Consider the following 18926-nt stretch of genomic DNA (forward strand, 5'->3'; position numbering starts at 1 on the left):
TTTCCGTCCGATGGGTGTCCCGCGTAGGGCACAGGGCAGTACTGAGTTACGGCTGCTCTCCCGTCTCGAACCATCTGTCATGCCTCACGAGTCGTTTCTCCAGCAGGTCCCGGGTCCCTGAATTTGCCAACCCCCAGCCCCCAAATACGAGACAGACAAGACAGCTTTGGAAACCTCTTTCTTTACGACAATGTGAAGTTCCTAGCGCGTCTGGCCTGGAGTTGGCTAGGACCGGTGCAAATACTCCAGGAGCACAGACGAGGGAGACCAAGGCCAGTGCGGGGGCAGTGGGCGCAGGGGGGGTGGGTGGGCGGGAGTCGTAGCCACACCTAGACCTACAGTCCCTTAGGAGCCGCGTGACAGCTGGCTGGGCCGCTGGGCCACACAACCGAAGGTGCCGTGTCACGCTCCGGCCCGGGCGGGGGTGACGGGCAGGTGACGGCAGCCCACACACGGGGGAGCAGCTGGCTGAGAGCCGGAGTCCGCTCCGGCCAGGGACTGGGTTCACCGACGCCCTAGCCTTCCCCCAGCCGCCCCCCACCGTCCCTCCGCCTCTCTGAGGCGGCTTCTGTGTCGGCGGGAGCCCCCTGCCTGCAGGCCGTCCAGGAACAAGGGCCTGGGGCTGGAGGAGGCAGGAGCCGAGCCCCCAGATCCTGCCTCTGCCCTCCCTGCACAGCCCTCGTCCGCGGAGAAGGCCCGTCAGGCGGCCGCCGATAGACTGCTCGCCTCCTGCCGCAGCGCCGGCCGTCAAAAGCAGGGTCGGACAGCGTGGTTGGCACACGGCCTGTGGCCCCGCCGTCCCCCGGGAGAGACGGGCCAGTCACTGCCTCGGCGCCCCTCCCAAGCCCATCTGGCTCGGGCTTCGGTCCAGCGTCGGCACCGCCCTCTTCGATCGGGGACATGGGGCTGGGCGCCTGGTTCTCCAGAGACGGCCCCGGGGCCCCGCCCGACGGCACAAGGGAAGAGGAGGGGCTGTGCCTGTCCCCAGTTCCCAGCACCCGAGGGCTCAAACCCTGCTGCCCCTCCCCTCCCCCCAGCGGCAGGGGCCCCGAAGGGCGGCGCCCAGACATGGGGAAAATGGCACCGCCCCAAGGGCCCAGCCCGGTGACCCCGTCGTACGCAGCCGTCTGTCTTTCTGCGCTCCAGCCCTCAACCAGCTCTGCCCTCCCTGTTTTACAGACCAGAATGAGCAAGGTCACGGCAAAGCGCTTTGGGTCTCCAGGCCTTGGTTTCCTCATGTGTCAGATGCCCACGAAACGCTGGGCAAGCTGCCAGCTTAGACCCCTCTAGCGTTTTTTGGTGACTTACTTGGACAACAGCCACTCGCGGGAAGCACTTAACGCGAGGCCAGTCGCAGCGGCAGCTGACAGGGCTCTCCGCGTGGCCCAGCCTTGACGGGGTGGGGGGGGGGGGAGAGCCGGGGGGGGGAGAGCCAGGAGGGAAGGCCTCCGGCGGGCACCCCACCCTCCAGGGGGAGGGTTCTTTCCAGTTTGGTGTTCTGGTTGCTGGACTTTCCCAGGACTCTGAGTTTGCCGTGGGTCCAGGCATAATGCAAGCAAGTTTCAACTTGCTGCTCTAGAACGGGGTGGGGGGGGGGAAGGGGCCAAGACCCCCCCTCAGGAGAGATGAGCCCATTCTGGCAAGCGGGGACGCATGCCGAGGCACACCCGGCCCAACTACTGGCCGGACAAGCCTAGATCGGCCCAGGGGCAAGAGCTCGCACCGTGTTGGGAGGAGCTGACCCGGGAGGGAGGCCAGGGTCGGGGCTGGAGCACAGCCCAGGAACAGGACGACGCTTCGCGGAAAGCACTCCAGAGAGAGGCACGGCCGTCAGACCCACCGAGCGTGCCCGGAATGTTCTCCAGTCCCCAGCTCCCCAGTCCCCGCCCTGCTTCAGGGGACTTGCTTCGCTCAAGGAAGAGACACGGGGGTAAGGGAGGGTCTGCGAGGGAGGCTTTCGGGACAGTCTGGTGAGCCCAGCGCCCCAGCTCTGCCTGCCCCCCGACCGCACGTTCGCGAAGCGTCTGCTTCGTGCCAGGGACGGACTGGGCTTCTTGGAGACCCTCCCCTCCTCCTCTGGCCCCCACCCCCCCCCCCGAAGAGGCAAGTCCCGCCCCCATGGTGGAGATGAGGGCTCCGAGGCCCAGCAGGGCGAACAGACTCGTTCCCGTGGCTGAGCGAGTAGGCGGTGGGGGCCGGGACCAGAATCCACACTGAGCCCGTCTGGCCCCGTGGCCTGTGCCGTGTGCGCCTCCACCCGTTGGCACTGCCCCCGCCTCTGCCGTGCCTGCCGAAGCGGGAGGCCGGCTGGGCCGCGGAGGACAGCACGGCGTTGCCGGCCGGCCCCTTTGGCTACGCCGGGCGGACTGACCCCTCCGTGGCACCAGGACGGGCTGGGACCGCAAATTGGAGCCACTCACGTGGCAGGGATGGGGGCAGGAGGCCCATCGGAGGCCTGTTGACGGGGCTGAGAGGCCAGGGGGTCCCCAGCTGGTCGCTGGGAGCAGGGAGCGGACACGGCCCCCGGGGGCCCAGGGACAGAGGCAGAGACCGCGCCCTGTGGGGAGCCGGAGGCGGCAGCGCGGCGCGGCCTCACCCCCAGCTCGGGTCTGGCCGGCGGGGGAGGGCCGGGGCGGCGCCACCGCTTCCTGCCCGGCGCCCTCTGCGGAGGGCACAGAGGCTGGGTCAGCTTTAAAAGCCGACAGCTTTGGTTTCCTGACTCCAAACGCCCGGTCAGTTCAGGGGGCCAGAAGCAGCCGGCGAGCTCGCACCGCGCACCCTCAGAAGTCAGTAGGCTCCCCCGACGCCCAGCCTTGCCCCCCCACACCCCTGGCCTGAGCAAGGAAGGGGTGCAGAGGGAGCTGGGGCTCCGGGGCCCCTTAGGAGCGGAGGGCTGTGGGGCTGGGCTGGAGGCCCCCCCCCCCCAGGAATCCGACCACAGCGACAGGTGAGCCCCCCCCCCCCCCCCCGGGGCAGACGCCCCAGCCCAGGCGCTGTCCACCCATCGGGCCACACTCAGGCCCGCCCCCGGCCCCTCCCTCCCTGCGCCCCGAAAGGCAAGGCCGGGTGGCCCTCCATCAGTCGGCCCCCACCCTGCCACCCTGCCCCGACCCGGCCCCTCCCCTGCCACTCCTCCTCGGCGTGGAAGGCCCACATCCCCATTCTCCCTCGTCAGCCTTCGTGCGCCACCAGCCTGCCTGGCCGGTGCAAGGGGACAGGCCGGCCGCCGTGTGCCGCCACAGGGTGCGGGGGGAGGGGCCCGGGGGGGGGGGGCGGGAAAGAATGGATCCGCGGCAGCCTCCCCCCCTCCCCGCCCCCAGCTCACTCGTCCCACCCTCCGCCCCAACTACTGGCAACAGAGGGCGGCGGGCGAAGGAGCGCGGGCCGGGGAGGGCCTCACTTGGAGCTGGGGCGCCGAGCGGTCCGCGTGCAGGAAGGCGGCAGCGGAGAAGTTCTGGAAGAGAGGCTGCAAGGAACATGCCGATGGTGCCGGGAAACACAGACGAAGACAAAGATCCATAGGAAGAGACGGTCGATCACCATGGCGACGTACTTCCAGTCCTCGCTCACCTGGACGGAGGGGCAGGGGGGCCGCGGGCCGAGAGGGAACAGGCATAAGCAGGTCCCACTACACGCACACACCCCCCTCTCCCTCCGTGACCCCAGACTGACTTTTCCAAAGCTGCCCTGCTCAGAAGCCTCTAGCGGCCCGTCCACGCTCCCAAGGGTGCCAGTGACATCCCGAGGGCACCGTCGCCCGCCGCCTCGCAAGCCACACTCACCAAAGCCCAAGTCGCGCTCTCGAGGCTCTGTGCCTCGAGCCTCCTTTCTGTCTAGAATCCTGGTCTTCCCTTCTCTGCCTGGCGAACTCCTACACATCCTTTAAAGCCCAAATCGGATGTTGCCTCTTGTACGAAGTGCTCTTCCCTGTTACTCGTGCTCAGAGTGAACACCATCCCCCTGGACACCGTGTGCACATCTCCTCCACGGTATTTTTCCTGCACTGTGCTGCCACTTGGATTTGCACGTCTGCCCCCACCCCCACCCCAGCCAGCGGGGAGGTCCTAAACCGCAAGGACCCTATCTGTTCCGTCGTGTAACCCCAGCGTCTGCAACAGAGTGCCAGCGAATGCTGCCTCTGCGGGCCTCGCTCTTCGTGGCCGCCGGGGGAGCCCCATCCCGCAGCACCACCTCCGGCACGCGGGCCCGAGGGTGAGGACTGGGTCCCCAGCTGGGACCAAGTCGGTCAGAAAGAGAAGAACCCCTGGGTCCGACCGCTGCCACGGGGCCTGCATGAAGGGCCGGGCTCCCCTCTGAGCCGCTCCACCCGGTCTGCGTCGGGGCCTTTGCACCCGCTCCCCCGGGGGCCTGGGAAGGAGGCGGCTCGAGCACTGGCTCACCTGTCACACCTGTGCCTACTGTGCACCTGGCACCAAGCCCTGGGGTGTGACTGAGAGCGAGACAAACACAGGCTGTGGCAGGGGGTGCAGACAGGCGGGATGGGGGTGGCCACGCATCCGGCCGGCCCTCATGGGAAACAAAGGACAGACACGCAATCTCAGGTGTGATCTGGGACGGCCTCTTTGAGGAAATGACACTTAAGGTCACGTGACAAGCGGGAAGGACGTGGCTGTGGCAGGAACGCAGTGAAGAAAGAAACAATCAGACAGACCCAAGCCGGGACCTTCCGCCCGTATCCTCCCAAATGTTGATGCCATGAAAAACAAAGCTGAGAAACTGCTGCGGATCGAAGAAAAAGAAACAGGACAACGAAATGCGACTTGAGCTCCTGGCCTGGGGTGGGAAAGTGCTACAGAGACCATTACTGAGAAAATTGGGAAAATTTTAATATGGGCTTCACATCAGATTAAGATATTATATCAATTCTAAATTTCCTGAATTTGATCACTGAACCTGGTTGTGCGAGACGGTATCTCTGGTCTCAGGACAGACACCCTGAAGTACTTGGGATAAAGGGTCACAGTGTCTGCAACTTACTCTCAAACAGGAGAACAAAGATTAGTAATAGTAATAGACTTTTTAAAAGACGTTCTTATTAAGTAGGCGCCACACCCAACCTGGAGCTTGGATTCACGACCCTGAGGGCAAGAGCAGCGTGAGCTACAGACGTCCCAGTAAAAAGAAAGGGCATTCCAGGCGGAGAGAGGTGTGCAAAGGTCCTGAGGTAGCACAGAGCTTGGCTTGCTTAGGCTAGTCAGCCAGATGACCCAAGGACCCGAGCCAGGGAGACAAGGTACCACATAAGGAGATATTGTGTATCTGGATGGAGCAGCTGACTTAGGGAGACACCTAGGAGACCCTGCCCTGGGCCAGGCCTCCGGCCAGGGCAATAGAGTACAGATGCCGAGAAGGATTTTGGAGTCTGTGCTCACGGGACAGGATGTGTGCCGGTTTGGATGGGGGGGGGGGGCGGGGGAGGGGAGGGAGGTTTAGGAGAGAAAGAGAGGGGTCAAGGAGCACTGCAGTTTCTGGTCTGAACCACCGGGTGGACGGGATGCCATTGACTAAAGGTGGGAAGGCTGGAGGTCCGGTATAGACGGAGCACCGGGGCTTGGACGAGGAGAGTCTGAGGCGGCCAAGTAGGCCACTGCGCCCCGGGCACCCAGCGCAGTGCGCGCGCGGCACAGAACGGACTGCGGCAAGGGCGGGGGGACGGGTGGCTGCGCCGCGCACACCCCGCCTGCATCTCCCACGTGGCCTCGGCAGCTGAGGCTCCCGCCGCAGGTCCCCGGGCCCGGGCCCGCCCTGCGCCCATCAGGAACGCGCCCCGCTCCCTGGCCAAGCCCCGGCTCCCAGAACAGGGCACAGAAACGCCAGGCTCTGAAGCCGCACCGCCCCCCCCCCCGGCCCAGCCCCTCTTCACCCCCCCCCAAACCGGAACGGCTGCATCCCGGCGGAAACCTGGCCCGTCACCATGGCAACCACTGCGGGAGCCACAGCCTGGACGCGGCCCGGGTACCGGAAGCCTGACCGCCCAAAGCGGGCGGGGGGGGGGGGGGGAAGGCGCCCGCAGAACTCTCCCCCTGCGCGGTCTCGCGGCTCACGGAGCAGAGAGCCGGGTGTGCGCAAAGCGCAGGGTGCTCCGGGAAGCCCTCGCCTCCACCGGCCCCTCCTCCAAAACGATTTCTCCGGGTCCGCCCCCCCCCCGGGGCCCAAAGGCGCACATAGGGGTCCGGGACTTGGGACTGTCCTCCCCGCGGAACCTCTTCTCCCCTCCCCCCACCCCCGCCCCGGCCGCCCTCAGTTCTGCCGCGCCCCGCCCTTCCCCCCCGCGCCGTGGGGCGCACGGGCGACTCGTGCCCTTTGTGCCCAGAGCTGCGATGGTCACATCACCAACTGGGGCTTGGGGGGCGAGCGGGGGCCGCCAAGCCGTAAAGGCCCCCGACGCGTCCCGGGTCGTGCGCGCCCCCCACCCCCACCCCGGCCCGGCCCGCCTCCCGGAAGCCCACGGAGAAGGCCACGCCCCCCGCACTCCCGGCAGCCTCGCGCGGCGGCGCCACTCACGCTCTGGTCGTCGTCCTCGCTGCGCACGTGGTCCGCGATGAAGCGCACGCCGTCCACCGCCGCGCGGAGCCCGCAGCCTTGCGCCGGGCCCGCCGGCTCCCCGGGGGCTTCTCGGAAGAGGAGGGCGCCCGCCTCGCGCTCGCGCTGGCGCCGCCGCAGGCGCAGGCGCTGGCGGGCGCAGCGGTGGCGCGGCTGCTGCATGAAGAGCAGCGCCGGCAGCTTCTCCAGGAACACGACCTTGACCCAGGGCGCCATGGTGTGCGTGGTGGGCGAGCGGTGGTGCACGTTGAGCACGCACACGCTGGTGACGATGGAGAAGGTGACCAGCACCATGGTGAACATGAGGTACTTGCCCACCAGCGGCACGTCCAGCGAGGTGGGCGGCACGATCTTGGAGATGAGCAGCAGGAAGACGGTGAGCGCCAGCAGCACGGAGATGCACAGCGTCATCTTCTCGCCGCAGTCGGACGGCAGGTAGAAGACGAGGATGGCCAGCGAGGTGATGAGCACGCAGGGGACGATGAGGTTGATGGTGTAGAAGAGGGGCTTGCGCCGGATGATGAAGTCGTACGTGATGTCCACGTACGTGGAGTCGTCCGGGTTCTCGTTGCGCCGGCCCGGCAGCGCCACGATGTCCCACTCGCCACTGGGCGTGAAGTCGTCCAGGCTGGCCACGTCACTCTTGAGCACCAGGTCGATCTCCGTGCGGTCGTAGGTCCACGAGCGGAACTTCATGGTGCAGTTCTGCTGGTCGAAGGGGAAGTGCTTCACCTCGATCTTGCAGGCGCTCTTGTAGATGGCGGGCGGCAGCCAGAAGATGCTGCCGTCGTGGGAGACCACGGCGTTGGAGTAGAAGGACACCTCGTACATGCCGTCGGCGCTGCCAGAGGACGCGCACAGTGAGCCCCGGCCCCAGCGTGCCCGCACCCTACCCGTCAGCCCAGCGCCGAGTGCGAGGGAGACTCGGGGCGGGGGGGGGGGGGGGGGGCAACCCTGGTGTGAGGGTAACGGGCCAGGAGCGTACAGAGGTGCGGCGGGGAGTGAGCAAGAAGGGGAATGGCTGAGCTGGTGGTCGGGAGGCCTGTGAGGCCTTTCAGAGGCAGAAGCGGGTGGATGGGGGGGGCCGTCTGCCACTTATCGCGCACCTATCGCGCACCGCGCAAACCGGGTGCTCCACGCGAGGGTGGAGAGTAAGGAAGCCCCAGGCAATGAGGGGGACAGAGGCAGGTGAGAGCGGGGCGTGGACCCGCTAGTGATGTGGGACCTTGAAGGTCAGCGGGGTTGTCGCAGGAAAGGGGACAGAAGCCGGGGAGAAACTGGGACCCGCCAGGCTCTTTGATCCTGAAACGGTGCTCCAGGGAAGCGTATTCCGGGATCAGCGAAGGCGCTGCAGCTGCCAGCCCTTGTTCGTATCCCGCTGCGGCTCCAAACGCCAGGGGCTCCTGTTTGGCTGGGAGGGGACTGGCCACGGCCCAAATCGCCTCGGGGTCGTCGGGGTACTTCACACCACCCCGCCGTGGTCTGGGCCTGTTTGCGTAGTGACTGTGGCCGTGCCAGGGAGAGGTCCCCTCTCTTCCCAGCACGAGCTGATGTACTTTCCCCAAGACCCCTTCCCTCCCAGAGCACTCTGGTCATCTCCACCCGCCTTCCCGTTGCTCCCAGGCCACCTACTTGTTGTATAGGACCACGTCCGGCAGCCAGATGTGCTTGGAAGGGAGCCGAACCTTCTTCATGTTGTCGAACTCCTCAGGCTTCCAGGTGAGGCGATAATCTTCCCATTCCTGGGAAAGGGGGAGAGAGCATTGCCAGCCTTGACCTTGGTGGGGCTCAAGGTCAAGGACAGAGACTGGGAGGATGGGGCATCTGGCTTGAGGAGGCTTTTAAAAGCCACTCCCTCCTGACAGTGACTCCTCTGCCCAGTCAATGTGGCTCATAAAATACGTCCTCGTGGGGCGCCTGGGTGGCTCAGTCGGTTGAGCGGCCGACTTCGGCTCAGGTCATGATCTCTCAGTCCGTGAGTTCGAGCCCCGCGTCGGGCTCTGTGCTGACAGCTCAGAGCCTGGAGCCTGTTTCAGATTCTGTGTCTCCCTCTCTCTGACCCTCCCCTGTTCACGCTCTGTCTCTCCCTGTCTCAAAAATAAATAAAACGTTAAAAAAAAAAATTAAAAAAAAAAAATACGTCCTCGTTTAATTTGCACATCTAAGCCAAGATATTAGAATCTACGTTTTGCAAATAAAATGGAAAAAGCACATACAAAAAAAGGTGGTGGGGGGGGGGGGCGCGGGTAGGAGGAAAGAGGAGACCGGGGATGTGGGCCGGGCAGGAAGAGCGCTAACCTGGGTCAGCCAGACATTGGTGGTCATGATCTGTTCCCGCTCATGCTGCAGAGAAGAGAAGTTGCTGAGAAGGACCCCCAGCTGCTGAGAAGGCCCCCAGCAGGCAGGCTCACTACAAGCACCCACGTCCTTCCCGTACCTCCCCGAGCCTTGGGAACTCCAGAGCAATAAGCACAAACGTGAGCACAATCTTGGCTCTTCAGATTTCAGTGGCTGGGCGGAGAGTTTGGGACCCGTACTCACCACACTGATGAGCTGGGCCAGCGACACCATGAGCTGAACGGTCACCAGCTCAGAGCCGTTGGTGGCTGGGCGAATGAGCTTGTTGTACCGGGAAGGATCTAGGAGGTGCTCCACTAGCCGCTCCTCCGTGTCAGTACCCCAGACGCCTGGGCAGGGGAGTGGGGGGCAGGAAGGAAGGAAGTGGGCAAGGGGGGCCCTCCTAGCATCCCGCTCTCCCTAGCCAAGTGGGCCAGCCAGGCTGAAACAGCAGCGTCCCGCTGCTCCATCCCTAAGGATACAGCAAAATGCCTAGGTCAGCCCGCGGGGGCCCCTCATGGCGAAGCCGTTCTCTGAGATCACTGACCAGGGAGACCAGGGAGCCCCACACAGATGTCTCCAGACTAGGAACCCATTCCGCAAGGATTGTGGAGACCTACTCTTCCTGCAAGGTCTCAGACAGTGGTCTCAAAAGACTGGAGATTTCATGTTTTCATGGCTTCTCCTGAAAGATCCCTGCCGTTCGAGGAGAGTTTGGGATGGTGATGAAAGGGAACGGCTATTTATATCACACCACACGACCTTTCTCCTCAGTCAGTGCCCATCTGTGTGTACAAGTAACATTATGTGCCTCCCCATGTGACTTTGGCTGTGACCCCACCCCACCCCCACCTTCAAAGGCACTGCTGGGTTGGAGAGGATAGCTGGGCTGGGCTGCCTGTGCTGTAGGTCGGACCATGTGTTCAGTCCCAAATTCCACGGCATGCAGGTGTGGAAAACATTTAGTTGTGTAACCCCTTCACGCCCGCCCCTCCTGCCCCTCCACATACTCTCTTGCAACTCTGCACCCGTGTGCCCCACCCCCTAGAGCTCCTTCCTAGCCCTCAGCCTGGCCCAGCGACTTCCCTCCCAAGTCTTCTGTCCAACCCCACAAGAGAGTTGAGAAGTCACTTCTCGCCCCTTCCTGCCTTGCCCCTGCGGAGTGGCCAGACTCAGGAGCCCGACGTGGGGTACAGGAAACGCTGGAGAGCTAAGGGAGGGTGCCGATCCAGCTAGAGTACTTGTGAAAACGTTTCACGAGAAGTCAGGTGGCACCTCAACGGCAGCGTGTGCCCTCCTGACACCCCAGAAATCGCGGGGAGACCCCCTCCCTCCTTCCTCTCTGGGCCCACGCCCTCCCCACCACCGTGGCCCGCGTCTCTTTCGCTTCCTTGCATCGCTTACTCCTTTGGGGACATCCTCCTCCCGTTCAGGCGCCCCCCCCCCCGCGGACGGCCCCAGCTCTGGGGGTCCCCCTCCCACCCCGGAGCCCGGGAGCCCGGGAGCCCGAGGCGGTCCTCACCTGCGCGCAGCCCGAGGAGGCCGCAGCCGAGCAGCAGCGCGGCGGGGCCGGAGCGCAGGGCCATGCCGCGGGCGGGGCGCTGTCCGCGGTGCTGAAGCCGCGCGGGCCGGGGCGGCCGGGCTGCGGGAGGGGGCCGGCGGGCGGAGGCTGTTCGGGCCGCTCTCCCCGGGAAGGCGACTGGGACGGAGAGGGGAGGAGTCTCCGCCCCGGAGGCGGAAGCGCCGGAGCCCAGAAAGAAAGGGGGTCCCCGGGTGGGACGTGCTTCTGCCCAGGCCGCGTGTGCGCGGGGCGGAAGCGGGCGGCCCTCTGCCCCCAGCAGCTCTGGCGCCGCTCAGCACCCGGGCACCCAGCGCCGGAACGAGGGGGCGGGATTCGGGAGGAGCTCTTGGCGTTGCCGCCCTCCTTGTTCGCTCTCACCAATCCAGACGGTCCTGCCTCCCTGGAAGGACGAGGATGCCGCCGAGCAAAGGCATTTCAGGTCCTCGAAGAGACAGGGGACTCTGGGCTTGCCGTTTTAAAAAGCGAGTGTGGAAACAGAACCCCCCCACCCCCCCCCCCACACACCTGTCCGTTCTCCGCCTCCATAAGCTCCCTCAGAGGCCAACCTCCTGCCCTCCCCCAGGGGGCCTCAGGTGGGGACGCCTAGACCTGGCCCGAAGAGAAGGCAACTTTCAAGAGGGCCCTTATCAGTTAGCCCTGCCCATTCCCCTCCAGTCCAGTCTTCGGCCTCTGTGTCACAAGGGGGATCCGAGGACCACATCACACAGGCCAGCCGGAGGAGAGCAACCGTGAGACAGAGAGGGTTCACAACTCAGTGACATCTTTGATAGGAAGAGCCCGGCACGTTTAGTTTCCGAGCCAATAAAGGCTTCCCTTTTTCCTTAGGTGGATTTTTGTCACTTACGACTAAAACTTTCCTGACTGAAGCAGCCTTACCACACATGCAGGCTCTGTCTTACTGCGTCTCTGCCTACTTCTTCAGCCTCATCCAGCCCACTATATACAGCCCCCCACTCCAACTGCAGGTGCGCTCTTGAAGATCGTGAACAGGGGCGCCTGGGTGGCGCAGTCGGTTAAGCGTCCGACTTCAGCCAGGTCATGATCTCGCGGTCCGTGAGTTCGAGCCCCGCGTCGGGCTCTGGGCTGATGGCTCGGAGCCTGGAGCCTGTTTCCGATTCTGTGTCTCCCTCTCTCTCTGCCTCTCCCCCGTTCATGCTCTGTCTCTCTCTGTCCCAAAAATAAATAAACGTTGAAAAAAAAAATTTTAAAAAAGAAGATCGTGAACATTCTCCACCCCACCCCCACCCCATCCTTCACACTTCAGGGCCTTTTAAACAGGGAGTTCCCTTGGCCCTTTTATCAACCACCTTCTGTTTATTTGAACACTTGACATAAATGTCAGTTCCTCAAGGAAGGAGTATTTGACCGAGGACTAAGCCCAGCGCCCTGCTCTATGTTTGCAGAGGATGTCCATCCAATGAACGAATCCGTCTGAGGCACTGGCGGTCTCCGCTGCTGAATCACGAACTAGCACAGCGCCCCGCTTCTCATGAGGGCTTGACAAATAGGAAAAGGGCTAGTGCAAGACCAACACCTTCCAGTGCGTAGGGGAAATCCCTTTTTAAAAGTTCAGCTAAGGGGCGCCTGGGTGGCTCAGTAGGTTAAGCGTCCGACTCCAGCTCAGGTCATGATATCACAGCTCGTGAGTTCGAGCCCTGCATCGGGCTCTGTGCCGACAGCCTGGAGCCTGCGTCAGATTCTGTGTCTCCCTCTCTCTGCCCTTCCCCTGCTCAGGCGCGCGCCCTCTCAAAAATAAACATTAAAAAAAATCTTTTTTTGAAAAAAGTGAAAGTTCAGCTAAAAGCAACTTATTTGACACATCCTCGGTCCTGATATTGAGGAGCAAAAATAAGACAAGTACCAGAAAAAGAGTGGGTGGCCACAGGCCCTCTGATGCACGTGGGAGTGGACACATGCACACATAAACATGTAATGATCTACTAAGAATTAAAAAATCTTAGAAGGAAAGAGTGGAGAATAAAAGCCTTAAGGAAAAGAAACGTGTGCAGCCACTCCTTTTGGTGAAAGGGTCAAAGGTCGGAAAAAGACCCACCTTCAACAATTTAGATCAACATTTGCTGGGTGTCTACTGCTTTTCAAGGGTTGTGTGCGTCTTGAGACCCAGCTATGAAGGAGGTCCAGTGTGGTGGCCGCTCCAGCAGGGGCAGGGACATGGTGTTCGGGAGGCACAGAGCAGGAAGGCAACGGAGTGTGAGCACCTGCAGGAAGTGGAGATAAAAGCCAGCACTGAAAGAGGAGAAAGCCGGTAAGCCAGGTTGCCCAACAGCTCTTCAGAGACCTCAGCAGGAGGGACAGGGAGCTGTCCGTGCAGACGTCCTCAGTACTTGCCATGTCTCTGCTGGGGGACACAAGGTGGCTGCGGAAGGCCGTGAGTCTTCGCTTATGAACATCACTCTCCGGAGCGGCTGCCTGTCTCTGTGGTGACAGACTGGCGGGTCTCCGCTTGCTCGAAGCCCTCGGTTGCTCCCTGGCGCTTTTGGACCAGTCCAGGCAGCCTGCTTGTCTTGGCCTCTGTGGTCCCCAGACTCCTCAGCTTTTGCTTCAAGTTCGTTTTGTTTCTGGGAGACAGAGGGCGCACGAGTGAGTGACGGGGGCCGGGGGAGAGGCACGGAGAATCCCTAGCAGGTTCCGTGCCATCGGCGCAGAGCCCAACACAGGGCCTGACCCCACAACCCTGGCATCACGATCCGAGCCGAAATCGAGAGGCAGACACGCAAGCGACTGAACCACCCAGGCGCCCTGCGTTTTTATCTTCTAAGTAAGAGACGGACTGCTTCACAGCCTCGTGTGCTACCCCTGCCCAGGGCTGCGTCACTCTTCTCTGCATCACTCCGGTGCTAGCGCACATCCGACGGGAGCGGTACTTCCAGCTCGGCAGGGAGTCCTGGGCACAAGCCCCCAGTGGCGCCCTCCCCCTCGTGTCTCCCTCGCACACTCCTTCCGCGTCCACCAGAGAGCCAGGCATTCAGGGAGAGAGGACAGGTCCAGAAAGCCACGCAGGGCGATGGGCAGACGTGCCGGAGTCGGCCCCGAGGCAAAACAGACCAGGCAAGGCTCCGGTGAGACACTCCCATTGCCTCTGAGGGTAAGGAACGCTTTTCTCTTAGGAGGCACTACAACGGATGTCATTTTCCTTTATTTAGGATATTTTAAATTTAAAAGCTATTTATTTAAAAACTATTACCACAGTTATACATATTCATGAAGACCAACTGGAAAACACAAATTAGCAAAACAGTACAATAGAGGTTCATAATCCTACCTCCTAGAAAAATAATCGTTATCACTTTACATATAAATATCTAATATATCTGTATACTAAATGTATACAGTATATAATATCTATACAAATATGTACATATCTATACAATAGATATCTGTACAGATATTATAGACCTCTAAATTCATATGTATTTAGATATCAGGTACAAAATATATATAAATTATAAGTATACAGTCACATTTTCGCAACACAAACACACCCATACGATCTCACCCAGGTAAAACAAAAGAACATTACCAATATCCAGAAGCCCCCCATTATGTCCCCTGCCAGTCATTACTCCCTCCAGGATCTCCACAAGTCACATCATGGGGGGAGGAGAGTGGGGAGTGACTGTCAAAGTTCTAGAACTCGACAGAGATCATGGGCACAGAACACCACGAATGTACCGAATGCTGCTGGAATGCACACGGCCAAACGGCTAGAACAGTAAATTCTAGGTTACAGGTGTTTCTCCACAATTCAAACAAATGAAAGAAAAGTAACCCCCATTTTGACTTCTAATAGCACACGTTGACTTTGCCTACTAAACTTTACGTAAACGGAATCGTAATCTTTTGTGCGTTTTTTTGGTTTTGGTTTTTGTGAGAATCCCGGATGCTGTGAACGCAGTTGTCACTCATTCAGCCCCGTTGCTGCCCTGTGCTCCACCGTGTGACTATGCCACCACGTAGTCATTCCACTGTCACGGAATTCAGGTTGTTTCCAGTTCTGTATTATTAGAGACCAGCCCGGCACTGGGGTGGGTGGCTCCACGTGGATGGCTCAGTCGGTGAAGCATCGGATGCTTGATTCCGGCTCAGGTCATGATCTTGTGGTTCGTGGGTTCGAGCCCCGCATCGGCTCTGTGCTGACAGACAGCAGCCTGCTTGGGATTCTCTCTCTCTGCCCCTCCCCCACTCGTGCTCACTCTCCAAATAAACTAAAAAAAAAAAAAAAATGCAGGCATGAGCATTCTCGTTCACGTTTTTGCTGTGCAAAAATAGGCATGTCTGTTCGGGTCATAAGTAAATCACATACATTACTTGCACTTTTTGAAAAAGGAACACACTGTAAATCTAGACTTGTCCCCTTCCTTTTTCGTTTACTCTTTCTCAAATACCTTGTGGCAACTATTTTTAACAGCTGCACATATTCCATTGCAGGTAAATTTTTGCACATTTCTTTAACAATTTCCAAGTCACATTGCTGGATCAAAAATTTTTAAGTTTGCTGATTAATTATATATGGTAAACTGGCCTCCAGTAGGCTTGAGACTCTCAGGGTTGCCCTGGGGCCCCAGGCCAAAGCTCCAATGGCCAACACCTCTAGAGGTGCCTACGCCCCCTCCTCGTCCTCTCCCCTCTTCTCCCTTGCCTTTCTCCTCGACCTCCTTCCAGTTTGGGACCCAGTTCTTTCTGAACGTCTCCTATTCCCCCTAAGGAACTTGCCCTTCACACTCCTTCTTGGGAGTTGATCCTGACTAATGTCACCCTTCAAGGCCCTTACCCTTCTTGAACCCTACCACTGTGTTCATCACACTGCATCAGCTGCTGCATCTGCCTCCGGTTTACCCGATACCTCGCGTTCCTCAGGGCGGAGCGAGACATGCCCAAAAACATCGTCAAACGCGTAACAGCCGCCATGGAAGGGGCCTCCCTCGGTGCCAGGACTCACTGCACCCCCCGGTGCCCCTACAGTTCCTGGCAGACACATTTGTCGAGTCTGTGACCGAATGCTATGCTTCTGGGGCTCAAAGCAGAAGCTGTGGGTTCTGCACCAAACAGGTGCGTCTGCTCACGCTGATAAGACGAGCCCTTTTGGAGAAAAAACAAAAGTCTCTACAATTCGTTTTTCTCTTTTTTTTTTTTTTTTAAATTTTTTTTTTTTTAACGTTTATTTATTTTTGGGACAGAGAGAGACAGAGCATGAACGGGCGAGGGGCAGAGAGAGAGGGAGACACAGAATCGGAAACAGGCTCCAGGCTCTGAGCCATCAGCCCAGAGCCCGACGCGGGGCTCGAACTCACAGACCGCGAGATCGTGACCTGGCTGAAGTCGGACGCTTAACCGACTGCGCCACCCAGGTGCCCCCCCAAAATTTTTAAAAAAAGGACATTTGGGGTGCCTGGGTGGCGCAGTCGGTTAAGCGTCCGACTTCAGCCAGGTCACGATCTCGCGGTCCGTGAGTTCGAGCCCCGCGTCGGGCTCTGTGCTGACGGCTCGGAGCCTGGAGCCCGCTTCAGATTCTGTGTCTCCCTCTCTCTCTGACCCTCCCCCGTTCATGCTCTGTCTCTGTCTCAAAAATAAATAAACGTTAAAAAAATTAAAAAAAAAAATTTTAACACTTTAAGTCAGATCGTGCCCCTCCTAGCTTCCAGTCTTCTACGGTTTCCCGCTGCGCCGAGTAAAACCCGAGCACTTCCGGTGGCCTCCACGATGCAGTCCCTGCTTCTGACCCTGGCCTCGTTTCCTACCCTCTCTCCTCCCACTACACTCAAGGTACGTTGATCCTTCACTCCTCAAAAACCTTAGAAGTTCTTTACCACATGCGCCTTCCTAAGCACTTCTCACACGTCAGGTCACTAGGTCTCCCGACAGCGTCACGAGGAGCCGTCACCACCTCCGATCTCCGTGCTACAGGAACAGAAGCCGGAGCAGAGGCTAACGGACTTGCCTGGTTAAGGTCCTTCCTGATCTTAAATTAAAGCCCAAGTTCCTAAACGTGGTTGTCAATATGTGCCAAGAATTGTCCGTGCCTACCTTGTATCGCTCTAGACAAAGCCTTCCTTCCCCTCCTCCAACTTGCCACAGACCTACCTCAAAACCTTTGCACAGGCCACCCCTCCTGCCTGGGACAGTGCCCAGTCCTCTCCTCCCTTACACAATCCTACCCATCCTTCAGAATCGAGTGCGCCACTTGTCAGAGATGCACCTCTCCAGGCTTGTTCTTTGAGGCACTTACCAGAACTGCAATTTCACGACTGGCTGTGTAACATTCATGGGAGTGTCAGACTTCCCACCGGGCTGAATGCACCGAAAAGGTGAGGGCTGGGTCTGTCCCATTCAATGCCGCATCCCGGTGCCTCACACATCGTGGGTGCCCGGTAAATATTTATCAATCGTCTCTCGATCTAGTGAGTCAGCTAGCTTCAGATTCCACCTTTACCATATCTGTTTCCTCCAACAGAAAGTAGGCTCGAGAGCAGGGCGTTTCCTTTTATTCACTCCTGTTTCCCCAGCACCCAAACGTTTACTAAATCAATGCAGCCATCACTTCCTTCCATTCCTTAATGCCCGGGCCCTCCCCACGTCAGCACACCGGACAGGACTTCTCCCCGAGGGCGCCCCCAGCGAGAGCAGAGATGAGGAGCAGAGTACTAGAGACAGAACACACAGACCTCACCTCATTGACTGCGACTCTTATTCCCTCACTGGAGTCTGTGCAACACTGTGAGACTGTCTTGTCATCTTATTTCCTTCTAATTAAAACCCTTTCAAAAATATGGAACTCAAGGGGCACCTGGGTGGCTCCGCCGGTTAAGCTTCGGACTCTTGATCTCAGCCCGGGGCATGACCTCAAGTTCACGAGATCGAGCCCTGCGTCCAGCACTGACGGCACGGAGCCCGCTTGGGATTCTCTCTCTCTCCGTCTTTGCCCCTCCCCTGCTGTCAGAATAAACAGTTTTAAAGTTTTTTTTTTTAATGAAAGTGAAATATGGAACTCAGGATTTTCCAAATGGCCGCATCTGTGGGTATTTTGGGGGAAGGATCGGAGTCAAGTGGTGTGACAATCTCCTGAGAAGGCGTCAGAGAAAGGCAGAGTGGGACAGGCCAAGCACTCTGCTTACTGTGTGTCCTCGGGCAGCCACGCCTCTCCCCCACTCGCAAAGCTGCTGGGGGTACTAGAAATACCTCCAAGACACCCTCAGGAAGTGGGAGTTCTTACCCCAGCCTTTTATGCTACCAGCTTGAACACACAGACAAAAAGGGAACGTGCAGCTAACCCTTCAGGCTCCCCAAAGGAAGTCACCGGCCCCAGGAAGGGCAGAACTCGTCTCGATCACCGTTAAACACCCAGAGTCAACCGCCACAGATTCGGGAAACGAGGCACCCAGCACCTGGCACCGGGGCGCACAGCCCGCTCCCGAGGACTCTCTTTCTAGTCCGGGGGTGGGGGGGGGGGGAGGGGAGGAGGAAGGTGGCCAGGGGCCCAGGCGCGGGGTGGGCCCTCGGCGGAAGCCAGCCCGGGCCACCACCCCGCCCCCGCGCTGCTTGATCCTCGGCGACAGTGCCACCTAGCGAGGGCCACGGCCACCGCGGCAGGCGGCGCCCACCACGGCTGGGCCAAGGGCCGTGGTCGGCCGGCCTCAGGCCCGCGGGCCACACCGGCGCTGCCCGGTGCCCGGCCCGCGAGGGAAGCCCACGCAGCCCCGCAGCCTCGTCTCCGCCCGCGGGGACTCACGAGGCGAAGGGTCAGGTACCGGCCGCGCGGCCTTAAGGGGCCAAGCACCGCACGGTGTCTCCCTCCGTCCTTTGGCGCAGGCCCCGTACGCACTGCCCCGCCCGGGGTCACCGCACGGACGAGGAAACTGAGGCTCACAGGGGCGGTGGCGAACCCAAGGTCACACGACCAGCTGGTGGCGGGGCGGGCACGAGCCTGCAAGCCCCGGGAGCCGCCGCATTCGCCGTGAGCCCCCAGGGGCGCGGAGGCGCGAGCCCCTCACTCTCTCCCCACGCCGCCGCGGCTCGGGGACCCGGACAGGAAGCGAATCCCGCGCGAGGGGCCCCCTGGGAAGCACGCGGCGCCGGGGCACGTGACAGGGGAGCGCCGGCCGGGCCGACGCACGGGCGCGCGCACGGCGAGCGTCAGCGCGCGCGGAGGCGCCGACGGAGCCGGGCCCGAAGCCCCGGGTCACGTGTGCAGGGCAGCAGGCGAGCACCGGGGGGCGGGCGTGCGAGAGAGGTCACGTGAGGGAGGCCGGCGTCGCGCGGTCACGTGAGGGGCGGGGCGGGCCGCCGGAGCGGAGGGGGAGGGGCGCGCGGCTTCCGGCGGCTGGGGGCCGGCGAGCGGGGGGGCCCCGTCCCGGAGGCGGCGGCGGCGCCATCTTGGCGAAGGGGGGATCAGGAAGTGCGGACCGCGGCGGCGGCGGCGGCGGCG

General features: G+C 60.9%; 1 protein-coding gene across 1 annotated transcript; it reads right to left on the reverse strand.

The window, feature by feature from the left end:
* Positions 1–515: 515 nt before the first annotated feature.
* On the reverse strand, positions 516–10487 carry CHRNB2 (cholinergic receptor nicotinic beta 2 subunit). Its single transcript, XM_047092635.1, is given in 10 exon segments — positions 516–1168; positions 2421–2557; positions 3351–3472; positions 3474–3491; positions 3493–3570; positions 6526–7405; positions 8197–8306; positions 8863–8907; positions 9106–9251; positions 10424–10487. Coding segments are annotated over 10 exon segments (2253 nt in total).
* Positions 10488–18926: the final 8439 nt, after the last annotated feature.

The sequence above is a fragment of the Lynx rufus genome, unplaced genomic scaffold, assembly GCF_022079265.1.
Source record: "Lynx rufus isolate CCGP_SWC_20201006 ecotype Redwood Valley unplaced genomic scaffold, mLynRuf1.p SCAF_31, whole genome shotgun sequence".
NCBI lineage: Eukaryota > Metazoa > Chordata > Mammalia > Carnivora > Felidae > Lynx > Lynx rufus.